Source organism: Canis lupus, chromosome 29 (genome assembly GCF_048164855.1).
Source record: "Canis lupus baileyi chromosome 29, mCanLup2.hap1, whole genome shotgun sequence".
In the NCBI taxonomy this organism is placed as follows: domain Eukaryota; kingdom Metazoa; phylum Chordata; class Mammalia; order Carnivora; family Canidae; genus Canis; species Canis lupus.
The window spans coordinates 5,206,876-5,222,947 of record NC_132866.1 but is presented as its reverse complement, the minus strand read 5'-3'; the positions used below and the strand labels follow the sequence as shown (position 1 = coordinate 5,222,947).

Sequence of the window (16,072 nt, the reverse complement as noted above, 5' to 3'; positions counted from 1 at the left end):
CCCTGTCAAGGAGTGGAAGTCCTGCAGGTGGTGGAGTGGGTGCTGGCCCGTGTGGGTGTCCACGGACCAGAAGGGGGCCTGGCATCCACTGCACTTTAAAATTCGCTACAATCGAGTCCCACATCAGGCTCCCTGCAAGGAGCCTGCTTCTCCCTCTGCCTGTGTCTCTGCCTCTCTCACTCTCTGTATCTCTCATGAATAAATAAGTAAAAAACAAAAACAAAAACAAAAAACACTACAATTTTGGTCTAATGATTAAACTTAAAGCGAGGTAAACCAGTGGGGTTGCTGTAAAAGAAAGGTTTTTGGCCACAGGAAGGTGGCATGGTATAAGGGAAGACACACGGGATTTGGAGCCAGACTGAGGACCGGGTATTGAGCCCTTGAAAATGTAACCCTGGAAGTGACCTTGAACCGAGGCCCTGTGAAACTGTTTGAACCTCATTTCCCTCATCTCTGCACCCATGTAGGTGTAATGTGTGCCTCAGACGGCTCCGTGAGGATGTGAGCGTTAGGCAAACTGTATGATCTGAGGCGCCCACTCTGTGTACGTCTTCCCATCTCCCAGCTATTCACTGACATAATTACCACTTATCTTTACTTTTAAAGGTTGGTTTTAATGCTATTTCTGGTTCCCCTGGCCGTGAGATAAGGCACCTGGCTGATGGAATCACACCGAAGCTCAGTGTCAGGTGGTGCCTGCTCGGCCTGTGCTCGGCCAGCCAGGCTGCCTTGACTTGTTAGCACTGCTTGCAGACTCCCCAGCAACGTGACTGTGTGGCCAGGGGCACTTCTCATTCACAGCACACTGTCTGGACGCAACAGAGGCTCCTCTGCACACTTCCTACGTTTAAAAATTGCATCCCCCAAATGTGACCATATCACGGCTGTGCAGAGTGACTTACTTTATGCTCTCTCGAAACTCAGCTTGAAAATCCAATTGTTTTCCTCTTAGCAACCCAATATGGATTTCGATTATTAATGTTTGTTGGTATCTTGAATTGTGTCCCTGGGGATTGTCCGTAAATCTTGGTGGTAGTCTTGGATTTGCCTGAGGAACGGTCATTGTTTGCACTGTAACAGGATAAATGCAGCACAGAGTAACCTCATCATCGGGAAGCCATGGCTTTGGAGTGGAGAGCAGGCCTGGTGCTCGGTGCGCAGGGCCTGTTCACGTTTTCCGTGTCTGCCTTCTCCCCTTTGCTGTACAAACTGTGCGTCCTCACTGCTTGTCTTGTGAGTCAGCTGTGGGGAGGAACGTGTCTCTCAAACGCATGAAGACCATTTGGACACATCTCTCTGATGCTACTTCATCATCATGGTTTGCCCGAAGCATTATGAGTTACCCTTAGCTGGTGGTGTGCAGTAATCTCCATAAACAGACTCGAACCCTTCCCTCAGCATCGGGTTCTGTGCAAGCAGGGAGAGGGCTGCAGAATGCCCAGGGAGCACGTGGTCAGCAAGGCAGGTGCTGGTATGGAAAAAAGGGGGACTCCACAGGTCAAACGTTATTCTCTGGATATGGCTCTACTAGTTTGCTAGCCTGACAGCTACACGATCCAGGGCCTCACTAAACTCAGGGTAATGGCATCCTCTCTGGTGAGTCGCTGCCCTGTATATGTGGCGCTTCAGCTTTTCGTTATGTGCCAAGACAAATGAGAGCGGCTGTGTATTGCCATTGTCTCTACAGGCAATACACAGGATGGGTAGGAAGCCACCCATCTTATGCATCGGTCATGCTCCAGAAGTATGTTTGGAAGTTGTTATTTGGGGCTTGAACATATTTTCCCATCAAAACAATGTTCCAAAGAACAGTTAGGTTGGGAGGCCCACCCACGGAAGTCTCAAGCCATATATTGCTAGAGAAGGGGACAGTGAACCAGAAATCTCCCAGGAGTGTGATGTCGACCCTCCTCGCACCTCCTGGCTCCTTGGCTGTCACCAGTGACAGGGTGGTTTCCTCCCTGGAACCGAGGGAGCGAGTGCCCAGCTCTTGGCAGCAGCTGTTGCTGGGCAACAAGGAGATTCCGGGGTGATCCTGCTCATCGAGAGCGAAGGGGACATCTTTTGGCTTTCATCGCACACCAGCCAATGATCCCTCTTTTCGGGATGGTGGTGTGGCAGGTGGTACACAAGATGGAGCTGCCCCGCTTGGCATCTGAGCACTGAGTCCCAGATTCTCATTCCGGGAGTCATTTTTTCTGTGACCATGATTTGTTCCATGGGAGTTCCATCACTTGGGGGAAAGCGGTGGCTGAATTATTCATCGAGGTTTATATTAAACATCTCTGTTCTCAGCACTACCGGATGCTTTCGGGGATAAAAAGAGAAGTATAGGATGGGATTCCTCTTCTCAATTGGCTTCCTATGTAATTAGAAGTCACGAAACACAAGATGACCATGGGCCAAACTATGGGTGGCTTTGGGGGAACAAGGGCTGGGACGAGGAGGTGTGCCGGGCTGACCCGGGTACTGGGGCCACCACTCACCTCTGTTTTCTTAAAATGTGCTCCCCCTCCTCAGAGGCCTTCTTCCACTGTTCACTTCCCAGTTGTTCCTTTTCTCAGATTTATAGTACAGAGGTCAGCCTCCGCCTTCCTCCTACCTAAGGCACCACTAAACTTTGCATGAATGGAATCCAGATTATTATCTACTTTCCATGAAAGGAAACTCTTCTGACATGGAAATCTCCCTTAACCCTGGGACCAAGAGCATGTCCAGGCAGGATGTGGCCTTTGTCATCACTTCACCATCCTTTAGAAAGGACGATGACTCGTTACCTTTCATTTAGAAATGAGAACACGTTAACTTTTACCATGGGTGGCTAAAATCTTCACATCCAGATCCTCTTGTTGACCGACCGGTGTTGTCTGTCTTCATGCTGGGCCTCTTGCTGAGCATGTTCGCTACACGACACCATTTAATTCTGGCACCAGTCCTGCAATTTGGCAACATTGTACCCCGTCGTTCAGATAGGTAAACTGAGGTAAGGTTGCATGCCCAAGGTCAGGGAGTGGTAGCGTTGCCTGGTGGGCATTTGAATTCTACTTACACATGGCACGGTGCTTCAAGTTCTGTCCTCTCTTCATGTCCACGGGTCCCCTTGTCAGCTGTACTTGGGGGTGAGGGCAAATAAATGAAAACAAATGTTTGGTGCTCATCATGTGAATAATGCCTTTTGTGTGGTTCAGCCCTCAAATAAGTATTTTGTGTTCCCGGAAATCCTACCTATTGCCAAAATTGTGTGTTTCTCCTCAGTATTAATCAGGGTTTTTTTTGTTTTGTTTTGCTTTGTATTTATGGAGACACTCTGTGTAGCTAAAGTTTGTTCCCATTGAGTATAAAAGGTAAATTGGATACACTTGCTAATTGTGTTATTTTCTTCACATAATGGGATATTAATATAAGTTCAAGTGAAGATTGTGTGGGCACATGTTCTTTCCTAGAGATGCTTTGGCTTCTGTCTTTATGCCTTAAGAACGTCTTGCTGCCTTAAACAAAATCATTTCTGGACATTGTCTTCCACATTTAGTCTATAAAAATCCATCTATTCAGCCCGTGTTTTTTTCTATTAGAAAACAACAAAAATTCAACCATCAGAAACAAACAGCCATGGAAGGCCAGGCCAGGGTGAGGGCAGCAGTTGCCCTGCAGTTCAGGCTTCCTGTCACCTTACAGTTTCTGTACCTGAATGCACATTTCTTATTGTATGTTATTTAATTAAAAGAAAAAAAAAGCCATGTTCTCAAGTAGGAAAAATCCACTTGGTAGAGGATTTCAGGGCAGGACTTTATGCGTGAGCAGCCTTCTTCCAGACTCTCTGCTGGGCAGAGTTTACCTTCTTGCAGATTGGAAAGGCCAGCCCTTTTTTCTTAAGCTCCCCAATGTATTTTTGTTTTTTATTTTTTTGAAAGATTTTATTTATTCATGAGAGACACATAGAGAGAGGCAGAGACAGAGGGAGAAGCCAGCTCCTCACAGGGAACCTGACTTGGGACTTGATCCCCGGACCCAGGATCATGCCCTGAGCCAAAGGCAGATGCTTAACCACTGAGCCACCCCACCCAGGTATCCCTCCCCAGTGCATTTAAAAAAAAAAAAAAAGATTTATTTATTTGCGAGAGAGGGAGCGAGAGAGAATCATTGTGAGCACTTGTGAGTGAGAGGAGGAGCAGAGGGGTTGAGAGAGAGCATCTCAAGCAGACTCCCCACTGAGCGAGGAGACTGACCTGGGGCTTGATCCTCACACCCTGAGATCCTGATCTGAGCCGAAATCAAGAGTCACTACCCAACCGCCTGAGTCACCCAGGTGCCCCACCAGATGCATTTTTAAGCATCACTGTGGAAATAATTTCACGGGAAATGCAGTTTCAAATAATGAATTCAGCCATACCAGGTGTCAAGCATGTTCTAGAAGGTTATGAAGTCTTAAGTGAGCAAATGTTTCCAAATAGGGCTGATTTTTTTCTGTTTCAAAATTGTGTCGAGACCCTCCCCTGATAGGTGACTAAGGGAGCTGAAGCTCTTTGCTAAAACTTGTTCTGTGTTTTCAGTGGACCTGCTGGGGCTCTTGAAGTGGCGTTCCAACACCAGCTTGCTGCAGCAGAACTTGAGACAGCTGATGAAGGTGGATGGCGGTGAAGTGGTGAAGGTAACACAGACCAGGGGTTGCTTGTTATGTTTTTCTTCCACGTGTTAACAGATCTGGGCACTCCCTCCATGGTAGCATGGGGTTCTGGTTATAATCCCTCCAATGGATGTTAACCCACACCTGTAAATGGACAGACTCTGGCTTGGATTCCAGTTGAGGGGGCTGACTGGCTTCACAGTGAAGGAAATGGGCTCTGGGATCAACCCAGTCTTGGGTTCTGGCTCCTCTTCTAGTGGGTCCTCAGTATGGGACGGAGGAAGGTGAGATCACCTCATCCAGGCTTACTTTCTCTTGCTGTATAATGGAGACAGCAGTAATACCTGCTCATAGGGTCGTTTGGAGGTTAGTGAGACACGTAGCCTGGATCTGGTACACAGGGGGCGCTCAGGCAGTGTTCAGTTCTCTTGTTACCATCTTACCAGTGTCGTTACCCATTCCCAGTATCAGCCCAGGCTCATGATTCACCCAGAACTTCTGCAGTTGACCTGGAGAGATGGGTGGTGTGTCAGGAAGGTCACAGCCTTGAGAGTCTTGTCTTGGCCGTTTCTTTCCCCCATGTGATCTGGGACGCATAGCCTCACACAGAGCAGGCTCTGCAGAAATGTCAGGTACCCTCTTGATTCCTTATCTGCCTGATAGGACAGTCAGACCACCGGGGTGATCTGCGATCCCTTGGAGCACTCCAGTTCTGTAATTCTTCATTAGGGAAACGTTGCTTCTCATATTAGACCGTTCTTGTCTCTCATTGGCTCCAAGGACTTTTCCTTTTATTTATTTAGTTTTTAAGATTTACTTATTTATTTGAGAGAGAGAGATGCAGGAGCAGGAGGGGCAGAAGGAGAGGGGGAGAGAATATCAAGCCGATTATTCACTGAGTCGGGAGCTCGATCCCAAGACCCTGAGATCCTGACCTGAGCTGAAACCAAGAGCCTCAAGCGACTGGGCCACCCATGTGTCCTTTATCTTTCATGTAAGGAAACCTGTTTCCAAATTTAGCATGTCCCATTTGGCCTGCAGACGATAAGCTGGTCCCCACTGGTGGTGTTCTGTGAACGAGGTGTCTACAGCCCGGTCTGTCTGTCCCTGGCTCAGTCCTTTGCTCTCCATGAGAGATGCTTGCAGAAGGATACTGCCTTATCTCTGTAAAAATTAATTACTTAAAATGGCCTTAATTAAGCAGCAATGTGGTTAACTTCAGTATAAATTAATTTGGTTGCACCACTTTCTGAAATTCATTGTATAACCATTCAAACATATCCTTGCTAATCTTCTAATTTTAATCATCTTTTGAGGTTCTTGTCTGCTACCTCTGGCTCGGACAATGTTAATTGCATTTTAAACTTCCCTAGGTTCTGGAACTTCCCTGATCCGGATGGAAACTGAGTGAATAAGTTAATGTAACTTTAGAAGATACACAGTTAATGAGAGTTTTGTCCTTTTTCATTTTTAAATCCCTGTATCACATCAGGAATTAGCTGTATTTCTGTTGGCCTGTTGTTACACGAAAGGAGAGGACCCAGAACCATCTTGTCTTCTGGTTGTCCTTCACTCCCCTTACCTCATCTGTTACCAGATCCTGTTGTTCAGCCCTGGAAATGTTTTTCACCAACCTGCCTCCTTCCAGTGCACTCGTACCCCAGGTCTGGATGGCTGGTCTGTCCATCACTGGCGCATCTTGTGTACCCAGTAGGTCTAGAAAGAAGGGACTTGCCTAAGGCCGCACGGCTGCTACTGGGAGCCAGTGCTGGAGGGATTCCTAGCCTGCATGGGGCTCCTTTTTACTCTTTGAGGGTGCTGTAGACTGAGCTTATTCCATTCATTCAAACCCCCTCCCCTGTATATATTTTTGACTGATAGTAGAGAGATGACATTGATTGGTGATGAACAGTATTTGCTTAATTAGTAAAAGATACAGTTGCCCATTTTGATGGAAAATGAAAATGATGATTTGGGGCCTCCATTGGCTAGTCTTAGAGAGCGGGCGGGTGTCCGAAGAAACGCGTTTATGGCTCTGTGTGAGGGGCCTCCTTCAGGATGTGGTGTCCCTGTGCCTCTGAGGCTTGAGAGCCAGGTCGGGGAGGCTCCAGCTCTCTGCCACCATGTTTCTGTGCTCCTGATGATGTCATTGGTCTGGCTGGGATGGGGAGACCTACTGCAGGGGCTCTGTGTGAAGCGAAATGAGCCAGGGGTTGGCACCTGGTGAGTCCATTGGTAGTAATGTTGGGCAATTAGCAGATGGCGTAAAGTTTTGACCTTTGCAAAGATTTTACAAACTGTACATGATGGGAGATAATACAAAAGTGATGAGCTGGTATGGGCCCCAATGATTGAGGGCTTGGTAAAGCCCTTGATGTTTAGACCAGAGCACCTGCTGGATGAGGTGGTTTCATTTCCCCGCTGCTTGACTGTGATGATGACACTTCCTGGATAAAGTAGGTGGTGGGTGGTGGGTGGCACAGATGAGGGTTTGGGGAGCCTGGCTGGCCCAGTCCGAGGAGCCTGTGACTTCATAAAATGCACTCTTAATTCGCTCAGGTCCATGGTGGTAGTATATTCTAGAGCTGTGCAACCATCTTCACTGTCTGATTCCAGAACATTTCCGTCACAAGAAAAAATAACCCTGTAACCTGTCATCAGTTACTCCCTACTGTCCCTGCAACCATAATTTACTTTCTGTTTCTATGGTTTTTACTATTTTTGGTTATTTTATATCAATCAAATTATACAATATATAGCCTTTTGTGACTGCCTTCTTCCAGTTAGTACAATGCTTGGATTTCAGAGCATGACGTGGCATGTATCAGAACTTCATTCCTTTCTATGGCAGAGTAATAAATATTCCAGTGTATGGATACGCCAGTTTGTTCTTCCGTGGACATTTGGGTCCCACAAAATGTTTCCCACATTTTGATGTTTATGAGTAAAGCTGCCATGAATATTTGTGTACAAGGTTTTGTGTGGACACAGGTTTTCCATTCATTTGGCTACATGCCTTCGCATGATTGCTCACGGGGCAAATGTACATTTAACCCTTTGAGGAATTGTCACAGTGTTTTCCGACACCATTGCACTGTTTTACATTTTCACCGGTGACATGGAAGGGCTCTGGTCCCCCCCCCCCCCCATCCTTGCCCACACCTTCTGTGCTACTTGCATCTTGATGATAGCTGCTCAGTGGGTGTGAAGTGCTACCTCACTGTGGTTTCGATTTGCAGATCCCTAATGACTAATGATTTATGTATAGTTTATTCTCTTTTGGGGCCATTGTTCTGTCACGGGGCATTCTGTGTATTCTTGAACTCCTCCACCAACGGGGAACTCATTCCCTCCAAGATAGTCTTTCTTGGTCTTTCGCTTCTTTCAGGGGAAGGTGGAGGTGAAAAACTTGGAAGCTGATTTCTGGGTGTGACATACCTTTGGAGTCTCCTAATTTTTTCTTTCCTTAATTAATTCCTGATGGTTTGTCATTCTGTATTCTCATATTTATTTGGTGAGTTATCGTAGGCTATACAGGGAATTTCTAAATTACTCTTGAATGCCATGTGCTTCCTGGTGTCCTGCTGGGTGCCCCAGTTTCAGAGTCCCACACCTCCTCCATCTATGGGCATCTGGGTCTGTGGAAGGTCCTTTATTATCCTCAGCTGGAGGTTTGTCCCTGTGTGGCTTCTGTCCCCTCCTGAGCTCAGGTCCTAGACTCAGCATTCGGGAGGAGACAAGGCCAGTCTTCCTAGAGCTGTTATTGAGCTGTTTGTCACCAGACTGGTGAAGACCAGAGAAATGGTTGGAGGAGTCTTATGGGGAAGGGACCATAGGGCATGTCCCTGTTACAAGTCCTCCTCTGCTCGGCTCAGGGTGCCGTGTCTTTGGTTCTGAGTTCACTCATCTCAGTTTTCATCCTGTGTGTCTAATGGCTGGGAACAGTCTCTAAAGTGCACAGCTTCATTGGTGACATTTGGGAAAGGTGGGTGCCTGGGGTATGGCCACACCCCACGTGTGATAGTTATTCTAGGTTGGGGGACAGTGAGGTGAGTTTACTTTGTCTGCTGACATTTGGTGTGTCTGCAGTTCCTCCAGGACACCTTGGATGCCCTCTTCAACATCATGATGGAGAACTCCGAGAGCGAGACGTTTGATACACTGGTGTTTGATGCTCTGGTAAGAGGCCTCTACTTTTTTTCTGCTCAGATGTTGAGGTGCTTTTCATGATGCAGCCTTTGAAGCCAGGGGAGAGGATCCCTCCCAGTCACCTTGGAAGTGTTTTCCACACTTCCAGTGCAGATGATTCAGAGGAGGCTTGCAGTATTTTACTAATGAAAATATTGATTAATTGAACAGGTGTTTATCATTGGACTAATTGCTGACAGGAAATTTCAGCATTTTAATCCTGTTCTGGAAACCTACATTAAGAAACACTTCAGTGCAACATTAGCCTACACGTAAGTTCATTTTTGTTGTTTTAAAACCAATACTTCATTTTCTGTGTTTGTTATTAAGTGCCTTTTTCTTTTCTTTTTTAAGATTTTATTTATTTATTCATGAGAGACACAGAGAGAGAGGCAGAGACACAGGCAGAGGGAGAGGCAGGCTCCCTGTAGGTAGCCCAATGTGGAACTCCATCCCAGGACTCTGGGATCATGCCCTAAATCAAAGGCAGACGCTCAGTCCCTGAGCCACTCAGGCATCCCGAAGTGCCTTTTTCATATACTTTTGTCTCTGGTTGTATATTCGCCCCGCCACTCCGCCCTCCCCCCCCCCCCCCCCGCCCCCAGTCCCCCAACTCTGAATTTACTGGGATAATTTTTATTATTGTTTCCCTGTTAACAGATCTGAAAATCTTGCTGAAAGGTGGTATGTGATAGATTATCCTAACACTCTGAAATAAATTCTTGTCCTCCTCTATACCTTCCATTTGTCTTTGAAATTTTCAGTTTTTGTTCCATGAAACTGATGTAGGCCTCACTGCAGCTTCCCAACCAGCTTTTGGCAAATGAGTAAATGGATATGTTCCTGATTTGAGATTATTGGTTGTTTAGTGTGAATAAAATTCAGTTCTGTACTTCTCAGTGTATCTTTTTGCTCTTTAAAGAGGTCCTTCCTTTTTGTTCTAGATGCTTCCGCTGCAACTCACTTGGATTCTAACTGCCCACCCAGGTGTTCTTGACCTGTGCCCGTAGCCCCATTCCTGTCCCCGGGTGTCTATTAGCAGCCGGAGCAAGTGTGGGATTTCCGGGACTGAGAAGTGGCTTGCCTGTTGTTGACCAGCACAGTCTAGGAACCAGCTTCCCCTACAGCTCTGTCACTTAAAAGTTTAAGTTTCTTAACCTCTCTCGGCCTCAGCCTTCTTATCAGTAAGATGGGCATGGTCTTAGGGTTTGTTGAGAATTTTCCTTATTAAAAAAAAAAATTTGTTCTTAAAGATTTTATTTATTTGCGAGAGAGTGAGAGAGAGCATGAGTTGGGGAAATAGCAGAGGAAGAAGGAGAAGCAGACTCCCTGCTGAGCAGAGAGCCCAATGCGGGGCTCAATCCCAGGACCCTGGGATCATGACCTGAACCAAAGGCAGACGCTTCACTGACTGAGCCAGCCAAGCCTCCCCTTTCTTGAGAATTTTAATGAGTTATTACATGTTAAGTGTTTGGAGTAAATCTTGGCACTTAGAAAGCACGAAGCAATTGTTAGGTTTCATTATTATTAGAACGATTAGGATGAGTTCCCTTGTGCCTCTCTCACAGTGGGATTTATTGGCGTTTATTCCAACTTTGAGATGTGAGAGTTGCAATGAAAAAAGATTTATTTATTTATTTTTTATTTTTATTTTTTGAAAAAAGATTTAAATAATTTCCTTAAGAACATCCTCCCTTAGAATCACTGGAAATGGTGTGTCTTGACCATATTCAAGTCAGAATCTGTTTCCTTGCCTGTATCCAGCCACGAGGCTCAGGGTCAGAGGTCTGATGATGCCTGCTATGTGTGTGATGTCTGTCATCCTGTCCTGGGGCTCTTTCCATGCCTGCCTCTGGTGCACATCTATGCAAGTCGGTGGGTAGAGCCCCAAGTGGGCAGAGAGCTTTGTGCTTGCTAATAAATGTTTGTTTAAAAAGATTTGTTCTTTTAGTGGAGACGTCCAGTTTGCACTTGGGACAGGTCCTTTGAGACCCCAGGGAGGGCGGACCACATGGCGTCCTCTTGCTTTGGCAACCAAGCGGGGTTTCCTGGAGTGGCCTGTGAGCTGCTCCTAATGAGGCGCAATCGCCAGCCGAGTCATGTTCACATTTCTGCGTCTTTGTTGAAATGTGGCCAAACAGCTCTTCTCAGATTATCTCTTGTATTTGAAATTCAGAAAATAAGCACAGTAAGTAAGCTTGCCCTGCTGTTTTCCAGACCTTCGGTTGGCACTGCTCTTTCTGTGCCTTTGTCACATGGGGCGAAGGGAAGGTTGGGGACTCTTTGGCAAGTTCCTGAACGGAAGAAACAAAAAAGTGCTGTGTATCTTTCAGATAGGATGAGACTGGGTTGAGAATCCGTATCCTCCCATCCGGCCACTGTAATCTGCAGAAAAGGAGATTCGTTTTGGAAAATAACTGTTTTTACCATGTTTTGATAAAGTCGCCAGCCCCAAGCGGTTCCTGGGCATGTGAGTCTGATAGTTAAGCCATGGCATGCCAAAGGAGGTAACTGTGATTCATGCAGCACTAGCCTAATTGTGGAAGATCCTCTGCGCTGATGGAGTGCTCACGGTGGTCTCTGGGCCGGGGACTCTCCTCATGGAGGGCCTCCCAGCCACTGCCCCGTAGAAGCCTCGGCAGGCATGGACCTAGGCTTGACTCTCTCCCACATAGTTTATCTCTTTCCTCTGATGCTGTTGAGATCATCAGCCTTTCTTCACAGAGGACTCTAGGAGAAGAACTAAAAGATGCCTGGGCCGCAGCCGCGACCTCCCGGTTCTGTTCTCTGGCTCCCTGCATGGGTGGCCCAGGTGCTGGAGCCCCAGCGGAGGGACCAGCGCCCAGCCAGGCGAGAAGGGAGGGAGGCATTAGCTTTGGGGACCCTTCTTTCAAAAGACCAGCCGGAACGGGCTCCTTTCTGTCCACAGAGCTTGTTTTCCTAGAGCTGGTTTAGGGCTTGCCTCCACTTAAGTGATGCTCCATTCTGTCTGTTCCTCTCAGTTAGTGCCAGGGGGAGGCTCGATCTTTCTGCCATTACAGACGGCCTGGCTCATGCGGATCTGGGTCTTTGGACTTCCTCATTAATTTCCTGGGCCTGGGTCATTGTCTTTGCAGATCATTCCTTCTGAATTCTATTATCTGTCTCTCTCTCTATCATCTATTTATGTATTTTTGATTAATCTGTTGGGAAAATACCTAAGACGTGTTCTATGGAGTATATATTTATTGGGATATCCATGGGTTTAATAAGAAATTGTGTCTGCTCAGTAAGTATGAGAAAATAAGTTAAATCAGGTGAAACAGCTTTTATGGGAGGGCTTCGGATGCTCTACTGTGCCTTGAGAACCACCAGAAGACCTGTGTGGTGAGCTGCCCTTCCCAACAGGGGAGCCAGGGGAGCCTCAGGGGAGAGTGCCCTTCTGGCCGGGCTTCTTCCCAACCACCTTGCAGGGAGGCTCTTCTGGAAGTGTCAGATTTCTTTGCTAGGGTTCTGCAATGTGATGAGTCTTAGAAATGACTTCATGTCCCCTTGGTCACCCAGAAAGCTTATTGTTGTGATTTATCAGGACAGTGGTCATGCTCAGGACTGTTGTGGGGTCATCCCTAATGCCAGTTACAGTAGCTCTTAACAGGTATCTTAACAGTAGTTTCAACTAACAGTCTGGTGTATACGGGCTCACGACTTAGCTGGAAATGCTGGCATTGCCCTACCAGGTTATTTTTATGAGCATAATGAATATTTAAAAAGCCACAGTGAGTTCTTGTTGATGCCTTGAAAAGTTGGGGATCAGAGAAGTTTGCTTAAAGGGGTAATCTTGTTGGTTGTTGTCATATAGACTGCACATAGGGGGCTAGTTTTTGGAGAATAATAGTGCAGCCCAGTACCCTAAAACCAGAAACTGTATTATAGTTCATTTAGCTGTTATTATATGATTTAGAAGCATTGCTTGAGGGTCAGCCTTATAAATAATAGACAACGATTATTAGTTTATGGGCCAGTAATAGTAGAAAATGTAGAAGTTTCTGCAGAATTAAAAGTCATTTATTGTCATCACTGCCTCTGTCATTGGAAAATAATACATGCTTGATGTCAAAAAAAAAAAAAAACATCACAAAACGGGTATGGCTATGAAGAGAACCTCTTCAATTTTATGTAGCTGTTTATCTGTCTAAGCCTGGGCTTCATCACTTGTAAATTAGGGATAATATACCTGCTCTTATACCCAATTATTATTGTTATATTCTAAAGTAAAATTGTTGTGTTGTTGTGAAGGTTAGATTTAAATGTAACTTAAATTACATTTAAATGCTTAGAACAGCAACTAAAACTTAGAAAAACACTTTTTCTCTGTTCAGATCTCGCTCCTCTGAGTGTTACCTCATGGCTCCCTTTTAATCCGTTTCCAATATGTTTTATAAATATTCATCTACTGACAAGTGTGAAGCAAAATAACAATAATCCACTTGTGTATTTCTGCCCCAGTGAAGAACTTGAGATACCGTAATCTTCTGAACATATTAATTAATTTGTGATCCCATTGTGAATAGGAAGCTGACCAAAGTTTTAAGGAACTATGTGGACAATGCCGAGAAGCCGGGAATAAACGAGCAGCTGTACAAAGCTATGAAGGCTTTGGAGTATATCTTCAAATTCATCGTGCGCTCCAGGATCCTGTTCAACCAGTAAGTGTTGCCCATGCCGGGCCTCTGAGAGGATCTTAGGACATCTTTTCCTTCCTTCCTTTTCGTTCTCTCTTCCCCTCCCTCCTTCCCTTCCTCTCTTCTTTTTCCTCCCTTGCCTTGCTTTCCAGAGTGGCAGAACAATAATAGATAGCTGTTCCATGTTGGGGTTGCCCACTTGTAGTGTCACTACTCCCCGTGCCGTGAAACGTAAGCACAGGTTTGAGTAGCAAGCCCTGTTCCTGAGCCTGAAATGTGTGCATGTGAGTAAATCACTGACCACTGGGAGGTATTCCATATTCACCAGAGGTAGTGCAGGGTGTATACCGAGGGCTCTGAAGTTCGTTTCAGTATATCTTCCTCCAGAGAAAAGCCTTGAAAATGCAAACAATTAAAATAAGCATCAACAAGAGGCCAGGGATCCCTGGGTGGCGCAGCGGTTTAGCGCCTGCCTTTGGCCCAGGGCGCGATCCTGGAGACCCGGGATCGAATCCCACGTCGGGCTCCCGGTGCATGGAGCCTGCTTCTCCCTCTGCCTGTGTCTCTGCCTCTCTCTCTCTCTCTCTCTCTGTGTGACTATCATAAATTAAAAAAAAAAAAAAAGTTCAACAAGAGGCCAAAACCAAGTTAAATTGCCTCACTCGGGAAGACTGGGGGGCTTCCTCTCTTTCCTTCCTTCAACCAGAATAATATTTTGTTTCTAGAGAGACGGTCTCATGTGTGGAATTGCCAGGTGAATGGACACTTAGTTGATTAGCTCAGTGACTTCTTTTTCATCCTATCTGGATGAATTTAGGAATTGTTTTTGAACCTGAAAGTGGCTTGGGGTGTTGATAACTTTGTTATTTTATAGAGAACATTAATATGTTTCCAGGTATCTGTGATTAAGAGCTGTGCTAAAACCAGAGCTTCCTGGTGGCCCACAATATGTAATTGTATGAATGAAGAGATGTGGAAACGGGAGAGATTGAGTGTTGAGTGTTGAAGTGGACTCTGCTTTTTTTCTGTGGGAGGACAGCTAGCTGCATTGGGTGACCTACTGTGAGTGATGCTGGTGCACGTTGATTATTCAAGGTTGATGTTCTTGTCGTGAGGTCTACACACAGAGATGGAGTTATACAAACCGACGTCCCTCTCATTTAGACAGCACACATCATCTTTTTAAAAGCACGATGCTCTTGAAATGTCTGAGTGAGAACTGGTCATTGAACCAGTGTCTAGACCCAAATTAGCCCCTCATTATTCCTCTTTATCATTGTTGCCCTGAGCTTGCCTTTTCCAGAAGCTCTCAGAAGGAAGGGAGGGTATTCAGAATCCAATCTTGTGTACACCGTGGTGCAAATAAAGCCAGAGGAGCAAGTTATTGACTATGTGTAGATCTGGAAAAGTCATACACAGGGTAGGACCCATGTTGATTACAGTGGTGATCAGTGGTTACAGCCTCTATGTTATTGGTTAAGGCTTATTGTCCTTGTGTTCTCTCTGAAGTTGACATGATGTAGACAACAATCTCTACACATTCACACATTGTGTGAAGACACAATGGTTTGAGGTCACATGCTGTCATCCTTGACTCAGGCATCCAAGGCATGCTCTTCTATTTTGCTAATTCTGGGTAGGCATGAATCTGGCTGTAGACCGAGCTTTCTCTTTGCTTTCTTTTTTCTTTTTTCTTTTTTATTTTTTTTTATTTATTTTTTATTTTTTTTTAAAATTTTTATTTATTTATGATAGTCACACAGAGAGAGAGAGAGAGGCAGAGACATAGGCAGAAGGAGAAGCAGGCTCCATGCACCGGGAGCCCGACGTGGGATTCGATCCCGGGTCTCCAGGATCGCGCCCTGGGCCAAAGGCAGGCGCCAAACCGCTGCGCCACCCAGGGATCCCTTTGCTTTCTTTTTTAAAAGATTTTGTTTATTTCACAAAGAGAGAGAGCATAAGCAGTTGGGGGGAAGCAGTGGGAGAGGGAAAAGCCCACTCCCCGCTGAGCTGGGAGCCTGACGTGCACAGGGCTCAATCCCAACCTCAAGACCATGACCTGAGTTGAAGCCGCTTAACTGACTGAGCCACCCAGGTGCTTCTGAGCTTTCTCTTTTCTTAAGGTCAAAGCCATTAATGATTTTTCCACTGTCAGTTGTGAAAGCTGACCAAGTAAAGTAGGTTTGTTTTCCTGGATTTAATTTTTCTTCCAATAAAATTAATTCTATGAAAATGCACTTCTTGACACCCTCTTTTTTTTTTTTTTTAAAGATTTTATTTATTTATTCATGAGAGACAGAGAGAGAGAGGCAGAGACACAAGCAGAGGGAGAAGCAGGCTCCCTGCAGGGAGCCCATTGCAGGACTCGATCCCAGGACCCCAGGATCATGCCCTGAGCCAAAGGTGGACGCTCAGCCACTGAGGCACCCAGGCACCCCAACACCCTCTATCTTGCTTTTGTGTATTTCCCCACTAACTTTAAATCATTAATTACTCTAAACCAAAACCTACAGTGAGGTGAGAGCATGAACTTGAAAGAACAGAATAGTTAGGGGATATGGATAGATTTTTCATGTTTTGTTGGAAGAATCTTAAT

The 16,072-nt window shown here is 45.8% G+C and overlaps 1 protein-coding gene across 2 annotated transcripts in view; it reads left to right on the top strand.

The window, feature by feature from the left end:
• Positions 1 to 16,072, top strand: part of DOCK1 (dedicator of cytokinesis 1) — a 493,838-nt gene that overhangs the window by 104,109 nt on the left and 373,657 nt on the right. For both annotated transcript variants that reach the window (XM_072804887.1, XM_072804886.1), the window contains exons 19-22: positions 4,554 to 4,651; positions 8,717 to 8,806; positions 8,987 to 9,087; positions 13,366 to 13,500. In XM_072804887.1, coding sequence (XP_072660988.1) covers positions 4,554 to 4,651; positions 8,717 to 8,806; positions 8,987 to 9,087; positions 13,366 to 13,500 — 424 coding nt within the window. The remainder of the gene's footprint in view (positions 1 to 4,553; positions 4,652 to 8,716; positions 8,807 to 8,986; positions 9,088 to 13,365; positions 13,501 to 16,072) is intronic.